This window comes from Phycodurus eques, chromosome 12 (assembly GCF_024500275.1).
Source record: "Phycodurus eques isolate BA_2022a chromosome 12, UOR_Pequ_1.1, whole genome shotgun sequence".
Classification (NCBI taxonomy): Eukaryota; Metazoa; Chordata; class Actinopteri; order Syngnathiformes; family Syngnathidae; genus Phycodurus; species Phycodurus eques.
In genome coordinates, this window is record NC_084536.1 from 20,852,656 (window position 1) to 20,869,749 (window position 17,094).

The window sequence follows — 17,094 nt, forward strand, 5'->3', positions numbered from 1 at the left end:
AGGGCAGGGTCTTAATAGTTCATCCTGATTTTTGTCTGTTTTTGTTTTTTAACGAACAACGACAAAATATAAATGGGCCTTGCTGGCAAGTTTGAGAACTGGGAATCACACCCAGCAACAGATCTTCCTCTAATGACAGGAGCTGCAACCATTTGTTTCCAAGTCCAATCATTGGTAGTAAAATGTATGATGAAATGCAGCTGTAATAAAGGTGAAACACGGACACGTATAAATAGAATTATTAATCAGTGCCAGGCGCTTTTCTCGGAAAACAAATTGAGGGGATTCAGTGAAAGACGGTAAACTAGTAAGTTGGAAGGTAATGCATACTATACTTTCTATATTACTTTTACGTGATTACCCTTCGTCACAGGTTCCGCCCCACACATCACACCATGCATAAGAAATTGATGACGTCTACTACATTGATGAGTCACCATCCGAAAAATATGTCGTGGATCCCCGGCTGATGAGTCATTTTACACGTTTCTATTCATGCTTGTCTCTTGGCATTTCATGTACCAGCTTCACTGCAGCGCCATCTTGTGCCCCTGAAGGGTAAGCCACTCTCATCACAAGGTTTTGGTAATTTTACAAGTGTGGAATTATCTGATGACAATTCCATTATAAGTATAGTCGGTAAGGTAGAAAGTTGTAGAGCATGAAATATTTTAACACGGGGTGGGATAATAAAAACGGTGCAGGCCCGTTGCTGGGATACGTAAGCCTGTCCGCCATCTTCATTGTGGCAGATCTGCCCCGTAAACTAATGCAAGTCAATTGACAGAACTTCGTGGAGCGACAAACTACAAAGTGCACAATGTTACTGCGGCCCATTCACATACAAGGTAATATATTTGGGAAACAAATGTGTACTTTTCAATCTAATAAATACAAATGTTTACCCTCGTACAGTAACATGTTACATTCTGTAGCGCTCTCAAGCAAACATTACAATACATACGTTGGTTTGGTGTTTTATTTACTGTGTATCCCGAACATACAAAAGGTACGCATTGATCATCACCAGGTTGCAAAAATATAGTACATATTAGGTTTTCTGCTTTATGACTCCAATAGCTATAGAAACATCAAACGCGATTTGCCACATCCAATATGGCGCCGGCGTTGACGCCCTTCTTCGTACGTACAGTACGTCACATGATGGCGCATGGTCCGGTTCGATAACAGCAAACGGGAACGCTCATACTTTTTAAATGGCCGAGTCTACAGTACGCTAAACACACGATAATGTTTAACACACTAGCAAAGTACATGTTTTAGCTTGTGTAGTGGGAGACGGCGAAATGTACGCGGCGAGTGTCTTGTTCTTCGTGGCAGCGAGCTGTGCAAGTTCTTCTCCCCACGGGGTAAGATCGAAAACACGACGTGTAGACTTCTTTATTAAATACTCAAAAGAACCCATCAATTAGGTCAATAATATTCATTACTTTGTCCCACCTCTGTGTTTATAACAATGTTGGAATTTAGTCATTTCTACACTGTACATTATTTGGTCTTATCTGGTTGTATGAAAAATGTGCCACTACCAAACTAATCTCGCTCATTTTTGGTTGACACTGCCACTCTGCGCTCTCATATTGTGCAGGTGTTGCTGAAAAATATTGAAGGGGGGGGGAAAGAGAAACGGGCGATATGCTCTTGAAAACCTATTTTTAGTACCGTTGCATATATAAAAAGCAAATGATAATGACGTTATTAAATACAAGTTGACCATTGTTTCCCTCCCTCTTCTGGGATGACAAGCTCCCCCAATCGTTAACCCAAATAAATAGAAATACCAGTGCCTTTTTTATTTTATATTTTAACCCTCTTCTTCTCCACATGTAGCAGGAAAGTAAGTGCTACCGCTTGGAATTATTTTTTTTTTTTGCCTTTTGTCAAAACAACTACAATAATTCCTTACTTGGTCAAAATAGGTTGTGCGGGTTTGTACTCCGAGTGACAAGTCGCAGCACTGTATGTGAAGACAATCCTTCATGAACGTTCAACATTTGAACATCATAAAATGAGCCGTCAAACTGCCTGATCTGGCTGGCGCGTGTCTGTTGTCCAAGACTTAACACCGCACCCCATATAACTCTCTCACGCTATTTTCTTGCTTAGAGTTGTTGAGGCGTGCCTCGGTCAAATATTTGGAAGCACGTACCTTGGGTCAAAAGTTTCTAACGTCGATAAATTTGCTGCTTTGTGGGCACCGTGTCTTCGGCAACGTTCAGTGTGATCGATTCCGCAATTGCAATCGCGAGCCGCTGACAAACGGAAAAAGATTTTGCTAAAAATCGATGAATCGCCCAGCCCTAAAATGCAGTGAATGGAACTCTCATTACATGTTTTTGTCTCGCAGGTGTCGGCTGAGCGATCCTTCACTATAGACTATAAAAACAATTGTTTCCTCAAAGATGGACAACCCTTTCAGTACATCTCAGGGAGTATTCACTACTCCCGAATCCCACGTTTCTACTGGAAGGATCGGCTGCTCAAGATGTACATGACGGGACTCAACGCCATCCAAATGTGAGCCTGAAGAAGAGGTCAATAATGTCTGACTATCAAAATGTTTGTTTTTGTTGTTGTTGTTGTTTTTTTTTTTAATTCTGCTCCACATGCAGATACGTCCCTTGGAACTTCCACGAAACAGTCGAGGGGATCCACAACTTCACAGGAGACAGGGATTTGGAGCATTTCTTGGATCTGGCCAATCAGACGGGCCTTTTGGTGCTCCTGCGCCCAGGCCCGTACATCTGTGCCGAGTGGGAGATGGTGAGAAACCGCTGTTTGCATTCTTACCATACCGTAAAAGTGTAAAGTACAGAAGACAACACAATCCAATTGCGGTCAACGTCTGATTTGATTGAATTTTGAAACATCCCATGGTATACATTGAAAGCTTTCAACCACCGTCATCGGTTACAACTGAAGTCCGTTGCTACGGCAGCGACTCAACCCGCATTTGTCTCTTACAGGGTGGGTTGCCGGCATGGTTACTCCAAAGAAACAACATTGTACTACGCTCAGCTGATAAAGGTACAACATACGAATGTGAGGGAATACTTTTCTGTTTTTTGTTTTGCTTGTGTCAAATTACTTTTCATCTCCAGATTTTTTACAGGCAGTCACTAACTGGTTTGCTGTCCTCCTCCCCAAAATGAAGCCCTGGTTGTATATTAATGGCGGAAACATCATTAGCATCCAGGTAAAGGAATAACTGCAATAGTTTCCCTGAAGGTTTATTTTCAAATAGAGTGGAACCTGGATCTCCGTTCTGCTGGTGGCTTCCACTGTCACCGTCAGGTTGAGAACGAGTATGGAAGCTACTACGCTTGCGACTACAACTACATGCGTCACCTCCGGACTCTGCTGCGATATTATCTGGGCAAAGACCCCGTCCTGTTCACCACTGATGGCAACACGGATAAGGAAATGACATGCGGGACCCTGCAGGGATTATACGCCACTGTGGACTTTGGCACAGGTTGACATTTGCAGAGAATTGACTATTACTAGAGCGTATCTGATAGAAATTCACAATTCCCACTGTTTGACTTTCCGCAGGCGACAACATAACTGAAGCCTTCAACAGGCAAAGGCAGTTTGAACCTGTGGGGCCTTTGGTTAGTTATAATACAAAATTATATTTGCAGTTTTTAGTGACGTGTTCAAAAGCACAGAAGTGAAATGCGTTTTCGATGATGTTGCAGGTCAATTCAGAGTATTACACTGGCTGGTTGGACCACTGGGGAGATGAGCATGCCACGGTTGATACTCAGAAGGTCAGCAAAGAGCTAGCAGAGATGCTAAGCATGGGTGCTAACGTCAACATGTACGTCCACACAAACACTTAATACGTTGTCATTGGAAAATGAAAATCTATTCCAGGTGGTTGACCTCCATTTTGTTTGATTTTGGACACGTGTCCCATAAGAAATCATACAGGCTCGGGCTGGGCTGGGCAGTGGCGTTAAATTAAAATCTTTTTTTTTTTTTTTTTTGTAGTTTCCAATTTTAATGCATTTTTGTCACTTCATTAAAAAAATGACAATATTTAAATGTTTTTCTCTGTTCCCCCCCTACTGGGATTTGCCTTATTTCACCTGATACCAAACAAGTGTTTTGTTTTTTTCCCTGTTTTTTTCTTAGCATTAACTTGGATGAACTTCCACAGAAATATTTTTTTTCCCCCCATACAGATAATCTGAAAAGAAGTGTTTCCTCTTGGAAAATGTTGCCTTTTGTCAAAACATGCATGTACGGCATCCTTGATAAATAAAAAATGTAAGCGTTTAAGTATTTAACATCATGAACTAGGCATCCAACAGCATGGCTCGGCTAGACTGTACGTCTTGGCGAAGAGTAGCGTCATACCCTCTCCGGTCTCTCACGAGGCAAGGCGACCTCGACCAAATATTTGCAGCACGGACGCACATACGTCAGGTCAAAAGTCGATAATTAGCGATTGCCATTCACTGGGTTCCTTTCTTATTCCGAAAATAATGTGATTCCATTTATGTTTTCTGTTTCTCAGTGGAAATTAAACTTGGCAGTCACTTTTAAAAAAAAAAATCATCACTAGATTGTCAGAAAGGTTTGTAACTATAGCTACAATGTCAATTTGGCTCCACTGTGTTTGCAGCCATGATGTTAGTGGAAGCTGTGCATGACAGCAGGTAAATGCTATGAAGTATGGTAGCCACACACAAAAAAAACATCCTGACAAACTTGAATTCATTGATAGAATCAATTAATCGGCCAAGCCTAGTACAGGTAATGCTTTAAGACATTTAAGATATATTATGGAATAGGGTTTATTTACAGACAACAATCGCATTCCAATTAATTCCTTTCCCCCCAGGTACATGTTTGAAGGTGGGACCAACTTTGGCTACTGGAATGGTGCGTTTGAAATTCACTGCCCTTAATTACAGTATTCAAAAATCACGTCCGTGTTTTTTTTTGTCACTCATGTCTTGTCACGCTTCATCCCAAAGGTGCTGACCACGACACCAGATTCCGTCCCGTGGTGACCAGTTACGACTATGACGCCCCGCTATCGGAGGCAGGGGACCCCACAGAGAAGCTGTTGGCCATCCGAGACGTCATTAAAATGGTACGGCGGATTGAAATGTTTATCAATGCACACAGTGAAGCATAACGTGCGTCCCTTTTTCCTTTCACCGCAGTTTAAAGCCATTCCCCTTGGACCCATGCCACCTGCTACTCCCAAATTTGCCTATGGCTTTGTGATGCTAAGAAAGGTAACATTTTTAATTCGTCATTTGCCAAAGCACAAGATGTATTGTGTATGTCCGGGAAGCCATTTTTGATATACAGGTGCATCTCAATCACGTTCAATTCAAAATGTTACTACTACACAGAATGAAATATTTCATAATTAATTAGATGTTTGTTCTATCATTTTTGATGTTTGTTTTCCAGCTATAAAAAAAATTTGATATTAGATAGAAATTGGGTAAAGATTTATTGAGATGCACTTGTACAATGATATGATGGATAGGTGTTTTTACAAGAATGTTTCCATTCGAGTTTGAAAAAACAATCACCAATTTTCATTCATTAGGAAATATTTTTAAATGAATACCATATTCGCTCTCCATTCTAGTAGATGTCGCACAATTTCCAGGTGCGTCGTCCATATAATAAATGCATGCCACGCCTCAAATATTTGACTGGTTTTCCTTCTTTTTCTCTCACTTAGCACACGCAGCGCCTTCAGAGCAGACATGGCATCTGTAAAGCCGATGTTTGCCCTTAAATACATTTCAAGCATTCTGAATGAAACGGTGATAAACATTACAACACTGACAGTAATTAGTAAATTGAAAAAAAAAATGTCCACTGACAGTTGAGTGGCCTAAAGAATGTTTCCTAAGATTTGGACAGAAAGATTTTAACTACATTTTATTGACACAAGAGTTGCGGCTTGAAAAATGAATTGCTCCGACTTAAAACACCTTACACCCAACTGACGAATACAACTCCCTGCAGTTAATAAACACCCCACACATTTAAAAGAAATGTACTTTCTTAGGTCAGATCGGTAAAACTCTTTAAGAGCCTAGTTTACAGTTGTTCAAAAATGGATTTTGTTGATAACAATTGCAAAGTTTTTGTTGCTCTGCCTTCCATGAAAACATTTTCTTCCCCCAGGTGGGCAACATTAGCAGCCTATTGGACAGACTTTCTGCGGGGCCTGTTCATTCCAAGTACCCTTTGACTTTTGAGGACCTCAAACAGGTAGTGTCACTCACAAAGGAGACCCTCTTCAACCATAAAAGTCCCTAGAATGCTGGTGTGTTTCCGAGCTAACACGTCTATTGTGTTCAGTTGTATGGATACATTCTGTATCAGACCGCGTTACCCCGGGACCTCGCCGAGCCCACGCCGCTCATCTCTCCCACCAATGGAGTTCATGACCGGGCGTACGTTTCCGTCAACGGGGTAAGCCCTCGCCATAAACTTTAGTTGCAATACCAAGTCAAATCAAGTCTGAATGTTGTTATTGTAGTCAAAATATTTGTGAACAGGTTTTCCAGGGTCTCTTGGAGAGAGACACCGTACTGGTGATTAACGTCACTGGACGGCAGGGGGACATCGTGGACATCCTTGTGGAGAATATGGGCAGAGTTAACTTTGGGAGCCATATCAATGACTACAAGGCAAGACGATACAATAATATTGTGTTTGTTCTAAGAACACGAAAGCCTGTCAATACACTGATTTACAGTCATTGCGTCTTCATGTCATGCAGAAAACTGTAAACTTGCCACATATTGTACAGTATTTCCTCATATAGTGCCCTGCCGTGTTTACTCACTCAACTGCAGATAGGGGAAGACCTGTTTCTGCAAGAGTTTGCATTTAGGGACTGCTGTTTTGGTTAACAAAGTTCAAATAGCATTTAGTAATTTTTTTTTCCCCTTTGGGGAAAAGGGAGATGTTTACTTGAGGAAAGCCATTTGTGTGTTCTAATTGGAGCGACTGCTTATGTTTAGGTCCTGCTGTTTTGGTTAGCAAAGTAGTTCAAATGGGCTCTGCGGTAAACTCTTGATCGTTTTTACAGAGGGGGAAAAAGTGAGGAGAGCTATGTGTACAAGTGGACGATGTACCGTAATTTCTCATGTATAATGCGCAACCCCAAAGTTGACCTCAAAATTCTGGAAAACCCGCCTACCTATGTATAATGCATTTTTACAATGCGTGATTTTGCTTCTATCCATATGATCAGAATATGAAATCTGTATTTTGCTTTTCTTTTTTTTTTAAGGAATAATTCTGAAGTTAAGCACTTTATTTGAACACGTAATACTTTTTTTAATTTACTTGCTCTTATTTTGAAATTCACAGCCCTGCTTTTATTTTGTAAATTAGAAAACACACGTTTGATGACTCAAGCAGAATTTGTGAGATGGGGAAAAATTATTTAAGAGAAAACGTGAAGGACCAGGTGAACATTTAATTTTATTTTAATGGGATTCAAATTAAACGGTCATTATCATTAAACAAAACATAACCATAAATAAATTAATAATGGTTGTTGTTCAGTCATATTTAAACGATTTCACAAATTCTGCCAGGGTACGTAAACTTATGACCACAACTACATATATGCCGTCATATTGGAATAAAAGCGTATGCTACACCTTTTTTATAACCATTATGTGGTGGCGGCATATTGGAATGAAAGTGGACACCTTTCTCATAACCTCTAGGTGACGGTGGGATTTTGGAATGAAAGTGTACAGCTTTTTCATAACCACTAGATAGCGGTATACATTTCTAAAATGTGAGGTTTTTCCCTTTGCCCCTATACCTATGTATAATGCGCACTATTGACTTTTGACAATTTTTGGGTGGGGAAATTGCACATTATACATGAGAAATCACTGTCCTCCACGTCTAATTCAAACATGGTTACAGTGGAGACCACTATTTGAGGAACTATAGCTCTAACTTTTCAAAGCCAAAAATGCAAGAGTACAGTAAAGATGACTTTAAGGACCAATTCCATCAATTCCAGGGTCTCCTTGGCAACCTGATCCTGGGCCAAGATGTATTAACCGACTGGAAGATGTACCCATTGGACATTGATGGAGCCGTTGCTGCTGGATGGCCTCACATTGTTGACCTCCCCAACCAAACGAGCAGACCTTCTCTTGGACCGACCTTCTACATGGGAACATTGCAGCCCAGTGGTGTAGCGTGGGACACCTTTCTCAAGCTAAATGATTGGACAAAGGTAGTGTGACACAGTTAAAAATATATATACAATCAAAGTTTTCCCATCTTGATCCACTTTATTTGTTCCACATTTTTAGGGTCAGATTTGGATCAATAGTGTAAATCTGGGGCGATACTGGCCAGCCAGGGGGCCGCAGCAGACCCTTTATGTTCCCGGACCCCTGCTTAGCACCACCCTGCCCAACAACATCACAGTACTGGAGCTGGAGGGGGCGCCGGCACATTTAAGGGTGCTCTTCATGGATCGACCGCTCCTCAAAGCCGCAGCTGATAAGTAGTGGCACTTGAGTTTGTAACAATAATACGCACACCATGCTTTTTATATCCAGCTTGAAAGATTTTGTTACCTTTAACCCTGTTGTTTTGTAGACTAGGGTCATAGTGAAAAAGAAATCTATCCAAGAATCAACTCAAAAGATTACGATAACCGTTGCAACATTATGAGGTGAAATGGAAAACAGTTGTATATGAGGAAAAAAAATGTAATCTTACAAGAATAAAGGATTTTGTTACCCTAATCGCATGATTGTCTAACTCATATTTCACTTACTGTCAAAAAATAGCAATTTGCCTGTTAAAAATTCTTGTTTTTTCTTTCTGTGTCTATATTCTCAGTCACCGAGGTCACTTGTTAAAGGTATGTCTTTTTTTGGGTGGGGGGGGGGGGACTTAACGCTGTTAACATTAAGTATTTTTCTTGTAGAACTGCATTTTTTCTTAGAGTATGACTTCACCTCATAATTGAACTTTTTTTTTTTTTTTCCCCCCTCCCCTCAGTGAGGCTCTAATGCTGCGTCACGGTTTAGCTCTTGACAGTCCAACAATGACGGAATGAAAATTTTGTTTTACCCCATGAGGGCAAAATGTAATATTTTATAAAGAGTATTTAAGTATTTTTACAATACAGATGATTTTTAATTTTGTAATGTGATCAAACTTTAGATATTTTACAGACCTCAAAAGGACGTAACCATATGAGAGGTACCTCCTTTTTAAAGTCTGTTAGCTTTTTCCTGCTAGAGCATTAGCTTTGCGATGTGCTTGTACGCAGCGAGGTGTGCAGAAAGAAAAATCCAGGTACTGGAATGGGATTTTGCCCAGCAGAGACTCTCCACACTCCCAGCACCTCCTGGTGACAAACACAAAGGGACAAAACTGACATTAAATGGACATTTTGCGGCACCTTGTGGATGGAGTCACAAATGTCTTACTTGACATTGGAGAGGCTGGCTCCAGTTGCAGCTACTTGCTCTGCTAACCTCTTCTCAGCTGCCAAAGCTCTCTGGTGTTAAAAAATAAATATTTACTATGTGCTGGAATAAAAACAAGTATTAAATAAACATGCATAAGAAGTCACCTTTTCTCGATCCGATAAAGACACAAACTTTTTCTTTTCCTCCAGTTCCATTTCTTGTTTCCTCTTCTCCTCCTCCTGTGTCTTTTCACGTTGTTTTTTCAGCGCCTTTTGAGCCTTCTTCTTCTCTGTCTTCATCAATTCAATCTCTGCTGTTAATGGCCCAGGTATCTTTGGGGAGCACAGATGCTAAAGGTCTATCTCATTTGCGTGCCCGTGTCAAAGCGAACATGCTGAGCCTCTTACCCGAGCCTTGTTGTAGTCATATTTGTCAGGATTGTCACCCATGTATTTACGAAACACGTTCCTCGTGTCCTTGTCGGGGCTGACGTTATATGGGGTCTTCCCTTTGTTATTACTGTGGGAGAAGGTCATGTTACAGCCTTATTCTATAATGTTTAACCCCCCCCCACACTCATTTGAGAATGTACAACAAATTATATTTCTACCTGCATGCTGGGTCTGCTCCAGCGTCCAGCAGCAGCCTGACTACAGCTTTCTGAGCAGCCGCTGATGCAACGTGCAGCAAAGTGAACCCCGAAGAGTCAATGTGCTTATTAAGAAGAGCCAACGGACTGGCACCGTCCACAGCCTTGCCCTCTGACGGCTCCCGAGGCTGTCCTCCGGAAAGATTGAGGAGACAACACAAGGCATCCACATCCCCAACCTTGCAGGCTGTGAAGAGGGCGTCCCTCAGACTGTACTCCCATGAGTCATCCACTGCGTCTATGGGAGGACAATGTGTGCCAATGCAGTGGAACTACTAAACAAAACCATTTCTACCATATGAAAGAGCCATCCATTTTCTAATTCCAAATTTCCATTCAACTTGAGAGGTTTTCACTTTTATGTCCAATATTAACTGATAAATGTGCAGCAATGTCACTGACAGGTCCACTCACCCTCAGCTTGTTTCTTCCTCCTATTCTTGTTCTTCGGTTGAGTCTGCTGAGGGGTGTCATCTTCTTCGCCTATGTCGTCTACATCTGGGTTAATAAGCTCTCCCACATCTGAATATGGGTTTTTGATTACTATTCATTAATACCAATTTGCTTGACTTTCCACGATGAGACGAACCCTCTTCTTCATGTTTGTTTTCCTCCTTCTTTCTTCTCCTCCTCCTATTATGTCTAGAGGGTTGGATGTCAAACTCCTTGAGGTCCCGTGTTCCAATGGTCATCTCCACCATCTCAAGCTGAATCTCATCTCCTTGCTCCTCATCTGAGCTGCTCTGGATAGCTTCTGTTGAAGTACAAACGAGACACTCATAATACCGACATTGTCCCAGATGATCGCACTACTCGTCACTTTAAACCGCATACACTCCTTGAAGTCTCAGCGCCCTTTGCACAATGGTCATTGCACCGGACTATTGCAATATTAGTCGTTCGAACTGCTCTAAGTGCTAGAGGACTCTGCATCTTTTTGCACAATTGTTTTTTGTCAATGTCTTTATGTCCCCAAAGTGTTCTGTAAATTGACTGTTTGTTGTACTAGAGCGGCTCCAACTACCGGAGACAAATTCCTTGTGTGTTTTGGACATACTTGGCAAATAAAGATGATTCTGATTCTGATTCTGATTAACAATACACTACAGGACCCTTCTTTTCGGAACATTCGGGCTGTAATTAAAAGAGCACTGATGGTGTACAATCACCCATACAATCTCATGAGATGCAATACAAGAGCTGTATATAAAATTCTACCTTTACTAAAGAAACAGCAATGCATTGTTGTAGACAACCATAATGATTTCCACCAGATACAGTCAGGAATTCCAAATAATTTTTTTTTTTGGGGTTATGATAATTGAAGTCTTTAAAGGAGTATGTTCTCAACCTTGTGAGGAAGCTTGCAGTTATTTTCCTTTTCAATAACGTTCCATATGTATATACACCTAATTATTTTCAATCTTCATCCGGGTGTAATGCCATTTATGAACACTGCTAATTATATACGTATTCATACATAGGACTGCAATATTTATTTTAAGTTCATACTTGTCCTGTATTCAGTATATTTACTCACATTGAGCCTTTGCGTAGTTGTTTTCCTAATGAAAAACTGAGCTCAGCTCTGGCTGACAGTGTCGGAAAATATTAATTTAACAATATATTCATGATTGTGGTTGTAGATTGTAGATGTGCATGGCGCCGTCATGACAGCGGTTTCTGATCTTGAAACTGACCTTCGTCTTGTTCGGTCCTCAGTGGTACTCCAGGTTGGGCTGTCTTTTTCCATGCCTTCTTTGATACACTGGTGAAAGTGGACATGTCAGTGTCCTTCCCTGGGTCAAGACATCGCGTCAATCATTATAAAATCATATCACATCTGTGTGACCAAACCATGTGATACACATACAAGTTAGTAATAATTCCATTTACCATAAACCTGAACTGTGGAAAGCACATTGTGTACCCGCTGCACTTCTCGAAAGGTTGCCCTGCGCGTGGCGAAGGGAATGCTGCGAACCCTGGTGTCCTTTTTGTCCAGCGGACTCGTGCGTCCACCATAGAAGATCGTCTTGTTGTAGCTTGGGGCTCGTATGAATATGGCAGATGCTTCTTTCAAGTGTTCTCCCCAGCCCTCCAAGAGATCCTGAATGTCCTGTAAGAATGTATTAAAATGTGCAATGAGTTGAGAAAAAGTCAGGGGGAAAAAAGTCACTACGGCAAAAAAACAATGAATCCTTAAGACGCTCACTAAGCGGAACTCTGGCAAAGTATGCTGAAGGCTGTGCCAACTTTAGATTTTTGTGTGACCTTTCCCAAAAGTTTGGTAAAACAGTGCAACTCCAGAGGTTCTCGTGGCTGTAGTGTATTCTTGCCTTGACTAGCGCTGCTTCGTTGTGGCGCCTCAGAGCCGCTCCCGCAGATTTTGCCACGTGACTTCGGTTTTGAGAATCCCTGAGTCCTTGGGCAGTGCCCCTCTTTGCGCGCACAGTGTATCGGTGGAAGGTCTTGTGCTGAAGGACTTCTTTCCTGAGGAGGTAAAACCACAATGTTAGGAAACATTGGACAGTATGCATACCATGCAGCCTGGTAAATCAACTATGGGGAAATTTTAATGATCAATTAATATAGTAATCTGAACATTGTGAACTCCTCCTTCCATGCCAGCGTTGTTGTTAAGCAGAATGATGGTGCCTAGAGGAGTCAAGGCATGGATATAGCAAAACGTCCCATAGTTGATGTCATGTTGTACTATTGTTGAATCAACAGCTCCGCTGATGGTTTAGTGCACTCCATTTCCATCCTCAATTGCTTCAAGTCACCATTAATCACAAGCCAATTCCGAGCAATTGAAATATTTTGTAATGATCAATTGATCAATGAATAAGCCCATCCCTACTAAGGTGAAAAATCAAGCATACCCTTGGAATACAGCGCCAGCAAAATGGCCACCGCCTGTCATGAGGATGATCCACAATGTCCTCTTAGTGATGGACTTTAAACAGGATTCCAAATCTTGCTCTTCATCTGTCTGACCAAATTATAAAAAATACGAGTTTAAAAATTAAGACCAAAAAGCGTGAGGCGGTCGTGCTAACCACTAGTGAACCATGATGCCTCGTAAATCTTTTCAGGAAATTCCGTATTTCTCTTGGAGAAACTGAAATTGCCTCTGATACAGAAGGGTCTGAAGCCTTACCTTTCTGTGTAGAATGCAGCGGTAGACTGACAAGTACTGTCCCACTGAATCCTGGAACACTACTTTGCTGGAGAGCCTTCCTGTCATTAAGCCGATGTCATCCAAGTTGTCATTATCCCCACCAGCGGCGGCGTTCCAGCTCGATTCTCCCTCATCCCCATCAGATTTTTCCTCCCCTGAGTCAGACTCTGAACCTGAGATACTTGACAAATCCCCTGTTCAGTGACATAGACAAAACAGTAGGCAGGAGTAGTGGGGGGGGGGGGGGGGGGCGACCAACTGTAAGGTACATTGAAGGATTTTCCTTACCAGCCCCAGTCTTCCTCTCAAACTCCTCGGCGGTAACTGGCGGCTTTACTGAAATCTTTAGCCTCAAGTTAAACCGATGCCAGTCGAGCTTGTAGTGTTCCATCTAAAATTTTGGCAAAACACCTTTTACGTGAACTCATGTCAACAAAGCTTAAGACGGTATGAAAGTAAAATGTAACCTTGGTTTAGTGACACTAACCCAAATGTTTGCAAACGAAATAATTGTTTCCTATCGAAATTAAAGGAAAATCACTTAATCCACTCCAATCACAGAACAAAGTTCTATTTTCCTTATCAGTGTGCGCCTAAAAATAAAAACTTAGGTGAAAACACACTTATGAAGAAATAAATCCAATGCGTTGCACTGTGGGATTTGGTGGCCATTTTGGGCTTGCAGTTTCCATGGTGAATGTAAATACTGTGTGGTCACACAGTGACAGACTGCATGTTAACATGCAAGAAAAGGGAAGGTGGTTACAGGCAAATATTAGACCACAAAGTCCAGCTAACACAGTCACCAGCATGTTCTCGTATCTTGGCCAAAGGTGGAACCCGACAGGCTTTTACCTCTCGCTGTGCGGTTAACACTCGCTGGTTGGGACCTCGAGCCGTCGCGAGCTAGCAGGCTTCTCGCCTTGCACGGAGGGAAGACTCCGCTGACACGGCCGCATTCACCGAGGCTTAAGGTTTTGTTCACCTGTCTCTTTTTCTGTTTGTGTGCCCCTATTTTAAACATTTTTAGATATTGATAAAAGCGCTGTAAAAGATGTAGTGTTGTATTATTATTGCAATCGTATATAGGGTAGGTTTCGCCAAACCAAACAACGCAGCGAGATCATAAATACCACTCATATTTTATTATTTCCTTTTTTCCCCCCCCCAACAGTAATACATTTAGGTTTCTTATTCCTAACACTATCTTTGGAGCCCTACTGAGGGCTGATTTAAAGAAGAAACAAATACCAATAAGCTGTGACACAAGGACTCAATGATGTTTATGCGACGTGAGAAAAAGCCCAACTGAGCTTTCCAAGGCCATGCTCAGACTGTTAGTCAGCCATAAATAGTTTGAAAAATATTTTTCTTCAACAATATAGTTAGTAAACCAAGGTTCCACTGTAAAATGGTTTACCTGTTCTTCACGGTTAATGAAGGAGCATCTGCAGGCTGAGCAGACCATTTTGTCCAAGACCTCTCTGACATTTTCTGAGCCTTTGTCCTCAAACTCTGAAAGCAATGAAGGTTAACCATAACAACCGTTCATGATTAACATGACACGTAATATGCAAATAAAGCACTCTTTATACTTTCTGTGGCTGGCTCTCCGTTAACACTCTGTTTTAGAACAGCGTTTACTTCTGTCAGTCTTATTAAGGTCTCATCTTGGGAACAAATGTCAAATATGGAGCAGTGGTCTGGACTTGCTGGCTTCATGTCAAACACCTGGAACGACACAGAGGCAAAGAGATGATTAAAAACAAATCCCACCATGAAACAGTTTAGTGTTGTAATGAAAAGATCAAATGGTAAAATGACAAAACAGATAAGTTAAACATCACTAAATGAAAGCAAGATGGTGAAAATAAAAAAAATACTATGTATTTGTATTAAAAAAAAAAAAAAAAAAAAAGCAGCTGTTAATAATAACGTTGTTTTCTTTTCCAGGCCAGATTTAAATGCGCCTGGGACGCCGATTTTCAGGAACCTCTTCACACGGTTTAGGAACAGAAACAGAATGCTGCTTCAGTCCTTGGCTCTGGGTTCACAGTCAGAACGGCCCTCCGATGGAAGCCGTAACTCCAATGTGGCCCGCGGCAAAAATGAGTTTGACACCCCTGACCTGAATTAGTGTGCGGGGCTGTTTGAGACACTTCGTCATAAAAATATGTTTTGATAGATTTTAGCTGGAGTCATTCAATGAACAATGAGTGGAGGCGAGCCGATGCTCAAATTAAATACGATTACATGACTACGTGGAATACTATATCTAACTGGCTGACGTTCGACATTAAAAAATAGCTTCCTTCTGACGGATGAATTCATATTTAAAATAGAATAGTATACAGTTAAACACTTAAAACCAACCGACTTACCATATATTTCTACGAAGGTAGTGGTTACTAGTTACACGACGTTGACGTAAAGTTGTCCACACAGGGAATCACTTCCTCGTTTGAGTTCGGTGGTCATGCGCAAAGCAGAATATCCAACAGCGCCACCATCGGCCGGCATGCGAAACAAACCCAACTTGAAACAATTTTTCTTTGTATTAACTTCGTGGTGGTTGGACAAACTTTAGGCCCACATTTGATTTTTAAAATAAAACAGATTGGCACAGGTGATTCCTTGATGAGGTCATGTAAAAGTTCATTTTATTGTTTTCTTTATAATCCATTCAATTACAATTATGCAACTATTTAAAGAAATACAAAAATTTAAAATATTTTACCAATACTTTTGGTTGACTACTCCACCAATTTTATTAGAAAAATACATTTTTAAAAATGGATACATTTTAACTAACCAGTTTTAGGAAAAACAGCTTAATAGCTGGAACCGGCCTTCATGCATGCATGTTAGGTTCATTGATGACCCTAAATTGTCCTTAGGTGTGAGTGTGAATGATGGTTTGTCTCTATGTGCCCTGCAATTGTCTGGCGATCAGGTCAAGGTGTACCCTACCTAATGTCCAAAGTCATCTGGGATAAACTCCATTTTCCCCATGACCCTAATAAGGACAAGCTATACAGAAAATGCATTGCATGCATTTGTTTGCAAACAAATTGATTATCAAAGTGTGGTACAAACGCTGCTAGTCGTACACGGGCTTCCTTTAGTGGTATGTGAAAAATCACTGAGTTAAATGTTTACACTGTGCATAATGTTACTGTAGTTTAAATGTTTTTAAAATCCTGTATATTTCAGTTATATTTAACTTTTTGTTACAATTGCTATATAGGTTTTTCCTTTTTTAAGAGCAGTATTAACTTATTTGCATAATAACACACTCGCTTACAATGCTAAATATACTTCTTAGGAATAAAACCACTACCTTGTTTTTAATGAACACTTTGGCCCACTGTATTTTATTTTAAATGTTGGACGTTATGTTGGTATTTGGAGTGCTATTTTTTTTAGGTGGACACTTTGTGTATATATATAAAAAAAAAAATTAAAAAAAATTAGTACTACTTTTGTAAACAACTACTGCCCTTACAGGCTTCCGGATGCCTAATCAGAATATTTTCCACATTTTAAAATGTCTTATTTTCACACATGTACAATGCTCGGCATTAAGCCTGTGTATCTGCTGCATAGTCTTAACAATAAATCTTTAAATCTGGTGCAAGGACTGTTTATTATCATACATTGTGAGCACTTGTAGGTACAATTTGGGGGGCCTTTTTCTTTTTAAATGATTTTTTTTTATTTTTTTTTATTCTGGTTTGTTTTTCAGACATGCATGGTGTGCTGTGTAGTGTCCCTAGCCTGGAATTTAA

General features: G+C 40.7%; 2 protein-coding genes across 2 annotated transcripts; one reads left to right on the forward strand and one right to left on the reverse strand.

Moving 5' to 3' along the window:
* Positions 1 to 1,166: 1,166 nt before the first annotated feature.
* glb1l (galactosidase, beta 1-like) lies at positions 1,167 to 9,596 on the forward strand. Its single transcript, XM_061691792.1, has 16 exons — positions 1,167 to 1,370; positions 2,369 to 2,538; positions 2,634 to 2,784; positions 2,988 to 3,048; positions 3,123 to 3,217; positions 3,316 to 3,496; positions 3,577 to 3,635; positions 3,723 to 3,844; positions 4,874 to 4,914; positions 5,010 to 5,128; positions 5,202 to 5,276; positions 6,190 to 6,276; positions 6,367 to 6,480; positions 6,567 to 6,698; positions 8,060 to 8,278; positions 8,358 to 9,596. The coding sequence occupies exons 1-16, from the start codon at positions 1,308 to 1,310 to the stop codon at positions 8,556 to 8,558; spliced, it is 1,890 nt and encodes a 629-aa protein (XP_061547776.1). The 5' UTR covers positions 1,167 to 1,307; the 3' UTR covers positions 8,559 to 9,596.
* Positions 8,611 to 15,761, reverse strand: ankzf1 (ankyrin repeat and zinc finger peptidyl tRNA hydrolase 1). Its single transcript, XM_061691791.1, has 16 exons — positions 15,688 to 15,761; positions 14,902 to 15,037; positions 14,727 to 14,821; positions 13,595 to 13,697; positions 13,286 to 13,500; positions 13,008 to 13,117; positions 12,462 to 12,615; positions 12,019 to 12,241; positions 11,823 to 11,921; positions 10,712 to 10,876; positions 10,537 to 10,644; positions 10,084 to 10,360; positions 9,881 to 9,992; positions 9,638 to 9,805; positions 9,492 to 9,562; positions 8,611 to 9,409 (listed from the first exon to the last, which is right to left on the reverse strand). Exons 1-16 carry the CDS (start codon positions 15,688 to 15,690, stop codon positions 9,283 to 9,285), a joined length of 2,166 nt encoding a protein of 721 aa, XP_061547775.1. The 5' UTR covers positions 15,691 to 15,761; the 3' UTR covers positions 8,611 to 9,282.
* Between the last annotated feature and the right edge of the window lie 1,333 nt (positions 15,762 to 17,094).

Bases quoted from the DNA above. Each gene is read 5' to 3' on its own strand.
- glb1l (XM_061691792.1), top strand. From the start codon at position 1,308: ATGTACGCGGCGAGTGTCTTGTTCTTCGTGGCAGCGAGCTGTGCAAGT. The intron at 3,218-3,315 runs GTAAAGGAATAA...TGTCACCGTCAG, and splicing joins GAAACATCATTAGCATCCAG to GTTGAGAACGAGTATGGAAG. The intron at 6,699-8,059 runs GCAAGACGATAC...CATCAATTCCAG, and splicing joins GCCATATCAATGACTACAAG to GGTCTCCTTGGCAACCTGAT.
- ankzf1 (XM_061691791.1), bottom strand. The intron at 14,822-14,901 runs GTATAAAGAGTG...CATTGCTTTCAG, and splicing joins CGGAGAGCCAGCCACAGAAA to AGTTTGAGGACAAAGGCTCA. The intron at 9,806-9,880 runs GTAAGAGGCTCA...TGCTCCCCAAAG, and splicing joins ATGACTACAACAAGGCTCGG to ATACCTGGGCCATTAACAGC.